This window comes from Zingiber officinale, chromosome 8B (genome assembly GCF_018446385.1).
Source record: "Zingiber officinale cultivar Zhangliang chromosome 8B, Zo_v1.1, whole genome shotgun sequence".
Classification (NCBI taxonomy): domain Eukaryota; kingdom Viridiplantae; phylum Streptophyta; class Magnoliopsida; order Zingiberales; family Zingiberaceae; genus Zingiber; species Zingiber officinale.
The window spans coordinates 90,666,987-90,682,813 of NC_056001.1; the positions used below are offsets into that span (position 1 = coordinate 90,666,987).

Below are 15,827 nucleotides of genomic sequence, written 5' to 3' on the forward strand. Positions count from 1 at the left end.
ACCAAATTATATTCTTATTTGCTTTATTTTATTATGTTGTTATAAGGTTTAAGTTAGAAACCTTAATTCTTTCCATTTGGTCAAAAGACTTATAAGTTGGGTTAAGTAATTAGTTTAACTTAAACATATTGTCAAACATAAAAAAAGGGATATTATTGGTGTAATCGACCTCCAAGTTTTAATATTTGTTTGACAATATGTTTAATGGAGTCTAGTTAGGTTTTACTAAGCATTATCCAAATATGACATGATATTTGAAAGTCTAGTCAAGTCAAAGTTGACCAAATGACTAGCAAGGGTGAGAAGTCTACCGAGTGACTAGCAAGTTCAAGCAAGTCAAGGTGACTAGATGTCTAGCAAGGGTGAGTAATCTACCGAGTGACTAATAAGTTTAGGTAAGTCAAAGTGACCAGATGTCTGGCAAGGGTGAGTAGTCTACCAAGTGACTAGAAAGTCTAAAAAGGTCAAGAGTAACCAAATGCTTAGTAAGAGGAAAATTCTATAGGAGTGAACCTTAAGTAGTGAGAAGTCTTAGAGGATTGAATTTCCAATAAAGGGAAAATCCTAGGAGAGTGAACCCTAGCAAATTGTGTTCTTATTTGGTTTATTTTATTTGGTTGTTACTTTGATTTAGTTTTATGAAAAGGAAACGATAAGTTTTAAACGCATGAGATTCACCCCCCCCCCTCTCTTGTATCTTTCGATCCAACAAAATCAAGGCAAACAATAGACACACACTTTAATAATAAAAATATAATTTTTATTTCTAAATTTCTCTTAGATAGAAAAATTTTACAGAAAAAATCTAAAAAATAAGCACAGTAATAAAATAAGGCAACACAACATAAATGAAAATGAATTCTTGATGTTGCCAATCAGAATTTAAGCGCAGTGTCACAATATGTTGCAGCATAAAAAGCACAAGAGCACTAGAGCATGAGAACAGAGAAGAATGGTCATGAATTGGTGATTGAGTGATTTGTAAGGTCAGCCTCGAACCTCTTTTTATAGTACTCTCTCAGTTGATTAGAGACTCTCTGATCGCCTGTATTTGTGCTAACATGGTTGAAACTTCTATTTGGTAGACAAAGTTAATTGAGCTACTCGGTCCATTAAAAGCCCTCCGGTCACCTGTAAAGGGGTCAAATCTGATCTTGACCCGACTCGTTTAGATTGCTGATAATGGTATCTATCGATCTCTTGGAAGCTACCCTAGTCGCTTGAACCCTCTGAAATCCCTTTGTCGAGAGTTATCACCAGCCAATTACCCCGCACTCCCTTTAATAGCTTAGAACCATCGAACATATTTTCTTGCAGTAGTTACCTATAATTAGTAAGATACACAATTTAAAGTTACTCACACGTACTTGACTATATTTTAACTCGTTTAGTTTGGGTTGCCAAGCAATCAGCTCCCAACTGATTCCACACACTTGGATTGGTCTTGTTTGTTTGATTTCCAACCAAGACTTAGCTCTTGCCTAATTCCAATCAGGTCTTCAGTTGGCTAGCTGCATTAGAATTTAGCCACTATTTGATTTCTAACCAGGAGTTCACTTGCCTAACTTCAATACAACTTTCCACTTGTCAAGTTACATACTCCTACATACTTGACATCAATTCATTAAATCTCAACAAATCTTCATCACCTCTGCGGGCCCCCACCGATGCACTTGCCAATTTAGTTTGTTGTTGAACTCCCTCTTAATGGCGTGGGACAGTCATAAAAGGGCTGCTAACATGACAGTACCATGTTAGATTTCAATAAATCTAATTTTAACTTTAGTCATATATCAAAATTTTGAATTAAATATTGTGCTCTCAACAATAATAGTCCTACTTTGTCAAGATTTTTCTCTTACCTAGGTCAATCTTGACGTATCAAAATTTCTTTCCAAACTGTCAAGTATTTAATCATACTTAGACTTTTCACTTACTTCAAGCATCTAATCAATTTTAACTTTCTTGAATACTTTCACCAAATCATGTTGTTTGCCAATCATCTCAATTTTAGAAGCTCATTACACCAATGGTATAAATTGAATTGAATCATCATTTGATTTAATTTAATTTAAACTATGTTTGGTTTGATTTCAAATAAATGGGTTGTGTTAGGACGGGAGCTTGGTAGAGACAAGAAAGAATAAAAATTTTAAAATTAGAAATAGTTTTAAAAAAATCAATTTTGAACTTAATATCTCTTTGTTTTTATTGTATTATTATATTTTATTTTTTTTTACTAAATGTTATTTCCTACAAAACTAACTTACAATTGTTTTTTTTCAAAAACACGACACGGTCACAAGATGCTAAATCCTTTAGTCCATAAATAAATGGATTAGAAGATAGATCATTTATAATTATCATCGTGATCTAATCATAAATAGTTATGATCTCTCTTTAAATTTATCATTCCCTATAAATTATAATTTGAATCGGAGCGGGAGATCCGAGGTCACCCAAAGATCACCCTCGCTCGGCGCTCGGTAACCTGGTCACTTGTCCACCGCCGACGACTTTCAATCATCCGTCTCGACTAAAATTATAATTTAAAGGATCAGGGACGGAACTAGAAAATTTTTTACAAGGGGCTGAATCCACCCTGCACAGGTCATCCGTCACTACCACCACCGATCGCATGCGTAGACGCGCTTCAACGTGTCCTTTTGGGTGGGAAGGACGGGGAGGAGACGGAAGGAGGAAGGCCTGGAGCTCAGGTTGACTCAATTTCTCCACCAACACCATCCGCTTCATCACCTTCTACATAAAAATTTGTCAAAGAAGAAAATTAGAGACTACAAAAGTAGCTCCCATAGTCAGGAACCGTCATACTAGATGGTTCGGTGAACTCGAGGAGGAGAAGGGAGGGCTAAAGTCTCCCTTAGCCCCTGTTTCAGTCCGCCCCTGTAAAGGATAATGAATCTAGAGAGATGACAATTAATTATGACGGATTTATGGTTACGATCCGATCATACGTCCCATAATTCTGGATTCGGATCCTAAATGGCACCACCCAACCCGTTTCAACTCCCTCCGACTCGAAGGGGCCCGCCGCACAATAGCTTGTGAGTTGTGGCCTGGTCGTGCTGTGGAGTCGTAGCAAATGAGCATGACATTTGGCCCTTCTGTTTAATTCTCTCTCTTTCTTCTTTCGTCCTCCTCCATGGGAGAAGAAGGCTCACAGAATTCCTATTCCATCGCTGTCAATAGCTCGACCGGCAGGGTTGCCCCCGTCGACGCCGGCGCTGCCTTCGTCCTCGAATCCAAAGGTGATACCTTTTTCTCCGCTTATCTCCACAGGAAGCCTATCCCCTCGCTGCTGGTGATTGCTTCCACCTTAGTTTGGATCAACTTTGCCCGCACTGTCTCTTAACTGGTTTTACAGGCAGCTGGTGGCATGCCGGATTCCACCTCACGACGGCCATCGTGGGCCCGACGATTCTGACGCTGCCCTATGCCTTTCGGGGTCTCGGCTGGGGCCTAGGACTGGCGTCTCTCACGGCTGTTGGCGCCGTCACTTTCTACGCCTATACTCTCATGTCCAAGGTCCTTGACCACTGCGAGAAGCAAGGACGGCGGCACATCCGATTCCGAGAGCTCACCGCCGATCTATTAGGTACAGGTGTAGTTTAACATTTCTTCTTCTTCTTTATTTTATTTTATTTTTTTGATCTCTTGGTTTCCTTATTGTTTAACCCTTTTTGTGCGGTAGGATTTGGTTGGATATTCTACCTTGTGGTTTTCTTTCAGTCGGCAGTTAACACTGGAATAAGCATCGGATGCATTTTGCTCGCTGGACAATGCCTCAAGGTAGATAATTTTGCTGTTACTTTCCCTTCGTTTCTTCTGCTTACTTTTTTTGTTTTCCTTTTGTCTTGTAGTTAAATATTGTGGTAGTTAACAAAGTGCTTATCGATTCATTCATTTAATTGAACTTTATATTGATAGATGAAGTCAATATTTAATGAGTTTCTGCATGTTCTAACTCGTGCACAATTCCTTGAGTTGACTTTAAAATTTTATTTATTTATTTATAATTTGTCAGCTTCTAGTTGTCATATTAAGGGATGCGAAGGAGCAAGAATGAGTCAAATAGGTGTTGGGATTTTTTATCTTTTTTCTTCCTGCTAAAAAAAGAGAAAGAATGAAGCACACCATATAGGGTTTTGCCTCCCCTTTTCATCAAAATATGAAGAATGGGTCAAACAGTTCTTAATGTTTATTTTCAGATGATGGTCAGTTACTTTATTGGACGAGTATAGTAGGTATTTTTTTCAATCGTTCAGACAATATTGTTTAATTTTCTTGAAATAGGTAGCTTTCATCAATCGTCATCCTCTTGCTTCCTTGTGTGCTATTTGACAGAATTTGCATAAAATCAAATGAATGCTCCAAATTCTGTGATTTTGTGATGTTCAAGAAAGTTTGCAGTGTTTCTTAATAATTCTCATGCAAGCCTAACATTCTGTTCCTAGGTAAGTTCGATCCTACCAGTAAAAATAGTGCTTAACCCACCCATTGGTCGCTATGCGTATATCAATTACTAACTTTTCTTAAAAAAGTTATTTGAATTATTAATTGATATACGCTATACCAATGAGTGGATCAGACACTACTCTTATTGATATGATGAAGATTGTCATGCTCTCATTTATAATATTGTTGATATTATATATATCATCCTTTATACTTTTCATGTTTTTCGTTGGTGTACCAGCTAAGGATTTTATTTTAATTTATTATGATAAATTTAGTTAGTCTCATTGATTAGTTCTGGGATGATCCGTCTAATCCTATAGAATTTTTCTATCGGCCATCAAGATAAATCGAGAAGCGCGCGCAGTAGACAGCCCAATATCCTTTGGTTGCACGTCTTATTTGGAGGAAAAATTCCTGCAAATATATCATAACTGGATATCGAACCACAGGTGCCTGGGTGATAACTTGGATATCCTATCGATGCACCATCGCCTCGGGGATATTAATTTTTTTTTATTTATTATGAGTTGCTATCGAGGTTGATAATTAATATTTTTGTAATCAATTAATTGAATAAGGACATTAATATGCTATTTCAATCATGGTACCTATCAAAAAAGTCAAAACATATCATTCCAAAAAAAATCACCGAAACTTAATACCATTGCAAAATCTCAAGTCATGTCGTAGTTTCAATCTTTACTTGTAAAGATATTGTTCTAGTATTATGTCAATGCTCCGATGTAGGTGCCAATGACAAATTAAAGGTTGAAAGAGAAAGGAGATAAAGTAAAGGAAGGAGATATTGGTTGTGCCTAGTGGTATTAAGTTTCAATAATTTATCAGAATTATATGTTTTAATTGTTATGCCTAGTATGATACAAGATTTAAAATTATGCTTGGCACAAGCAATGTCTCTTTCCTTTGCATCATCTCCTTCTTTCTTCAATTTTAATCTATTATTGGCACCATGCATCGACACAACGACACGATATACAAACAATATCGTTCCGGTCAAAGATCGAAATTTTGACACTGCTCGAAATTTTGACACTACTCGTTCGTTCCGATCATATCGTTCCGGTCTATTTTGACCTTTGATTCTAATTGACCATTGTAAATTACTTTCTTGGATGAACAAGCAATTAATGTCTCAAACTACTAGTTTGATGAAGAGTGTGCCTCACTTAATTGGACAAGGGCACGTGCTCATACATGAGCATGGTCTATGAATGTAATACTAACTTAAGTATGTGTGAATGTTAATTATTGTGGAACCAATTGTAAGTACCCCGTGGTGATTTTGATATGATCAATCAAGTCAAGTTAGGCTCTACGTATTTGATGTTTTGCGTCTGAGTGTGTAGGGACTTAGGAACGCAAGAAGTTAAGCAAAAGACACGGCGGCGCTTCCGAGGGATGAGAAGTCGGAGATGACTACTCGAGGAGAGATGGCTGGAGTTGAGTTCGGATAAGCTCAACTCTAGATGGCCGAAAAATCACCCAAGCGACCAAAGCAGTAGAACGGACAAAGTCAATGCTGAGTTGACTTTGTCCAGGCACCTGGATCAAGTCGAGGCATCCGGACTTCGGGCGTCCGGGGCTACTTCGAGCGCCCAGAGCTGGTTCGGGCGCCCGAACCAATTTGGTGTTGAACAGGTGCCCTGACGTAGACCGTTGTTGCGAATCATCTTTGGGTCCATGTCAGCAGCACTCCGGGCGCTCGGACTAGTCCAGGCGTCCGAACCGTGATAAAACTTTATCATCGCATTGTTACACAGTCGTTGCGAGCAGATAAGGCGCACAGCTAGGGCGCCCGGAGTGGGTCTAGGCGCTCGGAGTCGCCACGTCAACAAACAACTATTTTCGACCAGTGAGCTATAAATAGAGCCCTGGTCTTCTTCATTTATAAACAACACTTATACTCGAATTGTCTTATTATGTTTTTCAATTTATGTGCTTTCAACGTTTTGTAAGAGGCTTCTCTGCCTACGATAAAAGGAGAATTTTAGTGTGCTTCATTTGTCTTGGATTAACAACCTCCCTAGTTATAACCAAGTAAAATCCGATAGCCTCTTTCATTCTTGTGTAATTTATTTCTGTTTTAATAACAAGTGTTTATCAGCTAAAGTTAAAAGCCTTGAGAAAGGTATGTTTGTAATTTTAGGCAATTCACCCCTCCCTCTGCCGGCCATACCAGGACCAACAATTGATATCAGAGCAAGGATGTTTCAGAAAGACTAACCGCCAACTGAAACACATAAGAAATGGTTGGACCAAGCATCTATTCACCTAAATTCAAGGAGAAGTTCATGACTTGAAAAAAGAAGATGGAGGTATTATTCAAAATAAATTTTGAATTATTATTAATAATGAAATATGGTTTTGTAGCACATAAAGATCAGCAAGGAGCTAATAAAGAAGAATATCTGTGAACAAAGAAGGAGCAAGTTGACTTCGTAGCAAACGGTAAAGCAAAATTTCATTTGCTGAGTGTTTTACCACCACAAAAAGTTAATCGGATCGAAACCTATGAGTCAGCCAAAGAGCTCTGTGAGGTTCCTAGAGATGCACGAAGGGACCTCGGAGGTGAAACTAGCAAGACGAGATTTGCTCTAGAACCAACTTAGCAACATGGAGGAAGGTGAAACAGTCACACATCTATACTCAAGGATTAAGGAGTTGATCACCGGACTCATGAATCTCAGAGAAATGGTAACAAATTGAGATTCATTAAGGTACGCTTTAAATGTTTTTCCGAGAACGTCCAAGTGGACATCCATAGTTGACTTATTTTACATGTCTAAGGACCTTGAGGTTAATACATTAGAAAATTTGTTTTCTATTTTCAAACTTCACAAATCGAGATATGCAGGCTTAAGAAATACAGAAGAAAAGACGACCCATAACCTAGCACAGGGTGAACCAGATTCAGACACATCACTCGACGAAGACAAGGTGACATTTATGGTAAGAAAGTTTGGTAAATTTCTTAAGTCTAATAAGTTTAACAAGTCGTAGGCTAAGACACTTTTACGAAGCAAACGAAAGGTATGGTGCTATAATAGCCAAGAAGAAAGGCACATCAAGAACAACTACTCAAAACTAAAGGACAAGGACAAGAACAAAAGACCAACCGGACGAAGCACAAAAATCTAAAAGTGATGTGGAACGAATCATCGTCGTCAAAATCAAAAATTGAAGCCTACGCCGAACTTGCATTGATGGCAAGTCACTAAGAAGATGGCGAAGCAAGCTCATCCAAAATGAGCATCAATAGCATCAATGAAGGGGGAGCTACGTCAGAGGGAAGCAACAATGAAGGGGGAGCGTCGAATAACGAGATTGAAAGGTAAGTTAGATATTATTTTAAAATTTAAAATTTATTTACCACTATATTATTTTTTATGAATTTTTCAACAAATATTATATTTTTAAAATTAAAATTATTTCGCAGATTTATTTGTGAAACATTTCATTTTTCTGTGATAAAATATTATGTTTTTTTATAAAAAAATTATTTCAAAATTTTCTGAATGTTAACTAATTTTCTATGAATTTTTTGTCAAAATGATAAGTTTTAATATTGAAAATTCTCAAAAATGCAATCTTTAAAAATTTAATTTTTCTATGAATATACTTTTTATTTTACATACTTAGAAAAGTTACAAGATTTTTTAAGTTCGAAGTGTTGGTGCAACCTTAGGTCAAGGTTGACCTGGTTGACCCGACTCGAGTTGACTTGACTCGAGTTGTATTTTGATGTTTGACTTGGGAAGATTGTTGATGCAACTTTAGGTCAAGATTGATCTAGTTGAGTTGCATGTTGATGTTTGACACTCGTGAGAGAGTTCTATTCTTGATATGGGACAAGAATAGATGTTTGGGAGATTATTGGTGCAACCGTAGGTCAAGGTTGACCTGGTTGACCTGATTCGGGAAAAAGTCCAAGCAGGGAGCTTGGCACTAGAAAAGTCCAAGTATGGAGACTTGGCACAGGAAAAGTCCAAGTATGGAGACTTGGCACTGGAAAAGTCCAAGCAGGGAGCTTGGCACGAGGGAAAGTCCTAACTGGGATGTTAGGCAGTTGGAAAGTCCTGGTGAGTGAAGCCAGGCAGTAGGAAAGTCCTAACTGGGATGTTAGGCAGTATGGAAAGTCCTGGTGAGTGAAGCCAGGTGGAAAGTCCTGGGATGTTAGGCGTTGGAAAGTCCTGGAGAGTGAAACCAGGCAAGGGAAAATCCAGATGGATCAGGGATGATCGGACTTCTGGTGTTGGAAAGTCCAAGTAGGTCAAGAGAGTGATCGGATACTTGGCACGAAGAGGAAAATCCAGATGGATCAGGGATGATCGGACGTCTGGTGTGGAAAAGTCTAAGTGGGTCAAAGGGATTGACCGGACACTTAGCGGGGAGTGCTAGCAGGTCAAGGGAGTGACCGGATGCTAGGGATGATGTACCAACAGGTCAAGGTTGACTGGATGTTGGTGTGGAAGCCTTAGGTTTAGGGCTGAGAAGTTTGGATCGGTCTGGTGACCGATCCAGTGATACTGCGTTTGCCCTGATCGGTCTGGTGACCGATCAGAATCAGATCAGAGACGGGCAACGATCAGAAGCGGAGAAAAGAAGCTCCTGATCGGTCCCTGGACCGATCAGGTGTATGCCTGATCGGTCTCCACGACCGATCACGAGACGAGTGCGATTCTCTGTCTGTGAGAGAGCTGGGCGAGCTGGGATCGGTCCTCCGATCGAGGAATGTGTCGAGTGAGCACCGAATTAGGTGTTGTACCCCATGGGACCGAACAGGATCCTCCCGATCGGTCCACGACCGATCGAGCTATCGCGAGACCCATACAGGTCTTTTTGTACGCTTCTGAAAGTTTTGTCACTTCTTCGCAGGTATAAAGGATCGAGGGCATCTTCGTGCGACAACTCTTCTTCCTCCTTCCTGTTGCTAAGTCTGCTGTGCTTGAGTTTTGTTGAGCTCGTCCAAAGCTTCGCGTGAGCTTCACCGATCTACTGCTGTTAGAGTTTTTGAAGCTGCTGCTTCATCTGGACTCCAGTCGACGAGAAAGCAAGATTGGTAGAGTGCTTGTGTATTCTTATTGTATTTCTTGCTTACTCTTTGTTCTTGTACTCTTTGTTTGCTGTTGCAAACGTTTGTGGCGAGGTTTCTCCACCCACAAGGAGTATATTGTATTAGCCGGTTCTCCGGGGACTCATCCACCGACGGATTGACTGGACTCGTCCACCTTACGGACACGCCGAGGAGTAGGAGCCCTAATCTCCGAACCTCGTTACATCCTCGTGTTAAGGTTTGGTTTTCTTCTCTTTCGTTTCTTTGTATTTTCCGCTGCGCTAACGAATTGTAGGAAGAAACGCGAGAGATTTGGGGTCGGCTATTCACACCCCCCCTCTCTAGCCGTACGAAGGATCCTAACAAGTGGTATCAGAGCGAGGACGCTCTTCGTCGGATCAACACCCGTGGGAGCAAAGCTAGAGATGGATCAATTCGGAGAAGACATCACGATTCCACCCTTCTACAACGACAACTTCACATATTGGAAGGTAAGGATGATGTATTTTCTTAGGACTAATATGTTGAACTGGTTTTGTGTACAAGAAGGGTTTTCTCCTCCAATGGATAAAGAAGGAGAGCCTCTAGAGAAGAACAAGTGGACGAAGGAACAAGTCCACCAATCCACGATCAACAATGAGGTAACTAAAACAATTGAATTCTCATTACCTACTAATATTTTGTGTAAGATAGGTAAATACAACAATGCCAAGGAATTGTGGGATAACTTGGCCAAGTACCATGAGGAGAGCTCCACTTCAAGCCATGAAGAGGAGCCTAGTGAGCCAAGTAGCTCACATCATGGAGGGAGCGAATTGGGAGTTGAGGGCTACTCAACATCCAAGGAAGAAGAGGAGGAGAGTTCCTCTTGCTCAAGTTCGGAGCAAGAAGAGGAAGTTTCCACCTCCGGAAGGGTTGAAGAAGAAAGCTCATCTCCATCCACAACCCTAGGTAACTCAAACACTGTGATTTCAAGCAAATTACACATAATGTGTTTTGAGTGTAGGAAACATGGGCACTACAAGAGTAAGTGTCCAAGGAGGGTTAGGAAGACTCCACCGGCACCAAAAGTCAAGGGAGCCGGAGTCCCAACACGCAAAGGCAAGAAGCACGTGGTGTGCTTTCAATGCAAGCAAAGGGGACATTATCGGAGTCAATGTCCAAGGAGGAGGCAACCTCACAAGGGCAAGAGACCGGGCACATCGATAGGGGGAGCTAAGGCAAACCCTAAGGTACCTTTTAAGGTACACTATTGCAATTCAAATAAGAAACATGCTAGTAGTTTTATTGCTATTGCAAATAATGATGAGCATGTTAACACTAGAAATCAACACATGTGCTTAGGTGCTAAACATGTTAGCCTAGGTAAGGATAACACTAGAAATACCAACCCTAGGTTTAACGCTTCTAAAATTAAGGAAAACCTAGGTAGAAATCCCAAGAAGACTAGACACATGCTTAGGAATATCTCAAGAGAAAATGACAAATTAAAACTTGAGGTATTAGAGAGGGAAAATCAAGTCTTGAGGTCAAGACTTGATAATTTAGAAAAGGCTCTTAAAAACATGGAGAAGTCATCTCTAGGGTTTAAGGGTCAAAAACCAATGTCCAAGGACAAAAAGGGTTTGGGTCACAAACCTAAGTCCCAAATGGTCAAGCCCACTTATCACAATGTTCCATTCGATTATGGAACAAAACCTAGGGCTAGGAAGACCATTACCAAGGTTACAAGGAGTCACCCCTATAGTTGACCTTGATGAGACCCAAATGACCAAGGCTTCAAAGCCTAAGAGGGTCATTAGGAGGGTTGCTAGGGAAGTTATCCCTAGTGAATATTTAGTGAACCCAATGAGCTCTAATAGGTATTGGGTTCCTAGGAGCATTTTCTCTACCCCATAGATGGGTTAGAGAGTGTCAACTCCAATAAGGAGGGTAGTTAACCCAACTTTGAGGAAATTGACACTCAAGGAGCATTTTCAAGGTTTTGATAACCTTTGAAAATGAAATAGAATTATTATTTACTCCTTGAAGAGTAAATTGTGCCATATTTGAAAAATATCGATTTTAATCTTATTTGGCACAATCTTAGAAAACCTAGAGAAATACCATAATTGGGATTTTGGTTTTCTCTTAGGGACATATGGGCAATCTAGGGTTAGATTTTAAGTTAGCTAAGGCTAAGGATACTTAGATAGGGAATTTAGGTATTTTATTTGTGCTAACTTACCATGATTGGTTGCCATATGCCATGCCATGACATCATATTTATCTTATTATCATTTGAAATGTCATGATAATGCTTAGGTTATCTATATGTCATGCTCTAGTCAAGTTTCATACTTTATGCCATGACATCATGACTTTGGCACATGTTTTCCATTTATGATATCATTTATGCCATGTCATCATCTCTTGCATTAATAATCAATGAATTTGATTTAAGGATAAAAACACATTTTGATATTGAGATCAAAGTGTAGTTTAGCAAATGCATGAGAACTTAGTCTAAGATAACCTAAACCCATATCTCACATCAAAATTGACTTGGATGTGTTTGATACACTTTAGATGTGTGTGAGATATTAGGATCATGAGTTAGGATCAAGGTACATAGGTCTTGTACCTAGATGAGCCTAATTCAAGAAATGAAGGATCATAGGGAAAGCTTGTGTACAAGTCATATACATCTAGCCCTAAGATTATGGTCCTAAATTCAAATGGTTTTAAAAGCATTTTAAAATTGATTTGAAAAACCTTGATGAAGCTTTCCTAGTGATAGCATTCATCATTGGACATTGTGATACAAAATTGACTTAACTTTGAACTATTTCAAAGTTTTCGAATTTTGTATCAAGATTTGAAAATAGAAACTATTTTCATAGAAAACTATTTTTCTATGATAGTGTATGTTATGAGAAATGTATCCTCAAAATTTCACGATTTTTGGAATTTTCTGGAATTTATTAGGAGTTTCTGAATTTCCGGAAGGGGAAATCAGAAATTCTGATTTCAGTGGCTGGATCGGTCCGGGGACCGATCCAGGGAAGATCTGATCGGTCTGCGGACCGATCCAGATTGTGGATCGGTCACCGGACCGATCCAGGGAAGTTCTGATCGGTCTGGTGACCGATCAGTGACGATCCAGTGCGATCAGTGAAGCGTGGATCGGTCTGGGGACCGATCCAGGGGGATTCTGATCGGTCTGGGGACCGATCAGTGCGTGCCAGTTTCTGATTTTCAGCTGTTGGTCTGAAATTTCAGCTGGAAGTTGGGTTTTGTGGATTTCTAAAGGTTTGAAACTCTCCAAGACATTGTTGGTGCAATGGTCAAGGGGGAGTTGACCTTTAGGGGGAGTTTTTACCTAATTGTCAAGGGGAGTTGACTTTTAGGGGGAGTTTTTACTCTTAAAGACTTGAGTGATATGGAATTATCACTAAGTTGGTTGTTGAGTTTAGTATCAAGGGGGAAATTAAGAGTTTCAATGAAAGGTATGGGACTTTCATTAGGAAGAAACTCTTGACCTTGATATCCTCCTTTTCTTTTTGATGTGTGTCAAAAAGGGGAGAGTGTTCATTGGAGAATTATTGAAGAACCCAAGCTAGGTTATCGGGTTAACCTAAGCTAGGGGAAGAATGTCAAGGAATGTTCGAGGAAGAACATTGGAATACTTTTTGATGTGTGTCAAAAAGGGGGAGAATTATTGGAGAACCCAAGTTAGGTTATCGGGTTAACCTAAGGGGAGAATGTCCAGAGAATGTTCAAGGAAAGAACATTGGACATTGGAAGATGGTTGGAAAACCTAAGTTAGGTTATCGGGTTAACCAAACTTGATTATGGTTTTGTCAAACATCAAAAAGGGGGAGATTGTTGGTGCAACCTTAGGTCAAGGTTGACCTGGTTGACCCGACTCGAGTTGACTTGACTCGAGTTGTATTTTGATGTTTGACTTGGGAAGATTGTTGATGCAACTTTAGGTCAAGATTGACCTAGTTGAGTTGCATGTTGATGTTTGACACTCGTGAGAGAGTTCTATTCTTGATATGGGACAAGAATAGATGTTTGGGAGATTATTGGTGCAACCGTAGGTCAAGGTTGACCTGGTTGACCTGATTCGGGAAAAAGTCCAAGCAGGGAGCTTGGCACTAGAAAAGTCCAAGTATGGAGACTTGGCACGGGAAAAGTCCAAGTATGGAGACTTGGCACTGGAAAAGTCCAAGCAGGGAGCTTGGCACGAGGGAAAGTCCTAACTGGGATGTTAGGCAGTTGGAAAGTCCTGGTGAGTGAAGCCAGGCAGTAGGAAAGTCCTAACTGGGATGTTAGGCAGTATGGAAAGTCCTGGTGAGTGAAGCTGGGAAAGTCCTAACTGGGATGTTAGGCAGTTGGAAAGTCCTGGTGAGTGAAACCAGGCAAGGGAAAATCCAGATGGATCAGGGATGATCGGACTTCTGGTGTTGGAAAGTCCAAGTAGGTCAAGAGAGTGATCGGATACTTGGCACGAAGAGGAAAATCCAGATGGATCAGGGATGATCGGACGTCTGGTGTGGAAAAGTCTAAGTGGGTCAAAGGGATTGACCGGACACTTGGGGAGTGCTAGCAGGTCAAGGGAGTGACCGGATGCTTAGTATGATATACCAACAGTCAAGGTTGACCGGATGTTGGTGTGGAAGCCTTAGGTTTAGGGTCGAGTTTGGATCGGTCCGGTGACCGATCCGGTGATACTTGTTTGCTCCCGATCGGTCCGGTGACCGATCGGGCGTGCAGAACGATCGAAGCGGAGAAAAGCTCGATCGGTCCACGGACCGATCAGGTTATGCTGATCGGTCTCCACGACCGATCACGAGGCGAGTGCGATTCTCCGTGAGAGAGCTGGAGAGGATCGGCCCGGGACCGATCAGATAGCTGATCGGTCCACGCATCGATCGTAGTACGCATGTAAGATTAGACATCGCTGATCGGTCGGGGACCGATCAGCCTGATCGGTCCACGGCCGATCGAGCTCGATCGCGACACCGATCGGCCCGCACCGATCAGGTTCTAGCCGCGACGCAACGCCAGTTTTCTCGCTTCTTCGCAGTATAAAAGGATCGAGGGCATCTTCCGTGCGACAACTCTTCTTCCTCCTTCCTGTTGCTAAGTGCTGTTGTGCTTGAGTTTTGTTGAGCTCGTCCAAAGCTTCGCGTGAGCTTCCCCGATCGAACATGCTGCTGTTAGAGTTTTTGAAGCTGCTTCATCCGGACTCCAGTCGACGAGAAAGCAAGATTGGTAGAGTGCTTGTGTATTCTTATTGTATTTCTTGCTTACTCTTTGTTCTTGTACTCTTTGTTTGCTGTTGCAAACGTTTGTGGCGAGGTTTCTCCACCCACAAGGAGTATATTGTATTAGCCGGTTCTCCGGGGACTCATCCACCGACGGATTGACTGGACTCGTCCACCTTACGGACACGCCGAGGAGTAGGAGCCCTAATCTCCGAACCTCGTTACATCCTCGTGTTAAGGTTTGGTTTTCTTCTCTTTCGTTTCTTTGTATTTTCCGCTGCGCTAACGAATTGTAGGAAGAAACGCGAGAGATTTGGGGTCGGCTATTCACACCCCCTCTCTAGCCGTACGAAGGATCCTAACACGAAGTATATTTTTTTTGGAAAATTATATTTCTCTGTATTAAATAATTTATTATTACTTATATAAATCCTTGTTATTCGTGAAAATTTTATCACTATTCTAGATTATTATGTTTGATAGTGACAAAACTTTTCAGAATTTTTCAAAGAATAAAAATAATTTTAAAAAAGTTAGTTTTTAATTCATAAAAATTCAATTTTTCAAAAACAATCCCCAGAATTTTTTTAAATGTTAATAACGGTTTATATATCCATTAGAATTTTTTCCAAATTTATTTTTGATATTTACCCCTATTTTTAATGTGATTAAAAGGAGAGAGAAAATATTAAGTTTAGGGGGAGGTATAATATTAATTGTTTTAAATTTGCATATTAAATGTCTTTAATTTGCATATTCATTTATTTTACTGTTTTGATTTAACTGTAACTTAACTTAGGTTGATCCACGTCAAAACCCGTGGTGGTTTCGATGTGATCAACCAAGTCAAGTTAGGCTCTGTGTATTTGATGTCTTGCATCTAATTGCGCAGGGATTTAGGAACGCAAGAAGTCGAGTGGAAGAAATGGCAGACAAGAAAGATAGCACAAGAATTGAGTCGACGAGTTTAGTGCCTCCAAAGAACGAGAAGCTGCTGAAGAGTACGCCGATGGAGTGAG

The 15,827-nt window shown here is 40.3% G+C and overlaps 1 protein-coding gene across 1 annotated transcript in view; it reads left to right on the forward strand.

Moving 5' to 3' along the window:
• Nucleotides 1-3,116: 3,116 nt before the first annotated feature.
• Nucleotides 3,117-15,827, forward strand: part of LOC122016611 (probable GABA transporter 2) — a 46,918-nt gene continuing 34,207 nt past the window's right edge. The window contains exons 1-3 of the mRNA XM_042573974.1: nucleotides 3,117-3,269; nucleotides 3,386-3,616; nucleotides 3,713-3,810. Of these exons, the coding sequence (XP_042429908.1) occupies nucleotides 3,164-3,269; nucleotides 3,386-3,616; nucleotides 3,713-3,810 (435 nt within the window). The 5' untranslated portion in view covers nucleotides 3,117-3,163. The remainder of the gene's footprint in view (nucleotides 3,270-3,385; nucleotides 3,617-3,712; nucleotides 3,811-15,827) is intronic.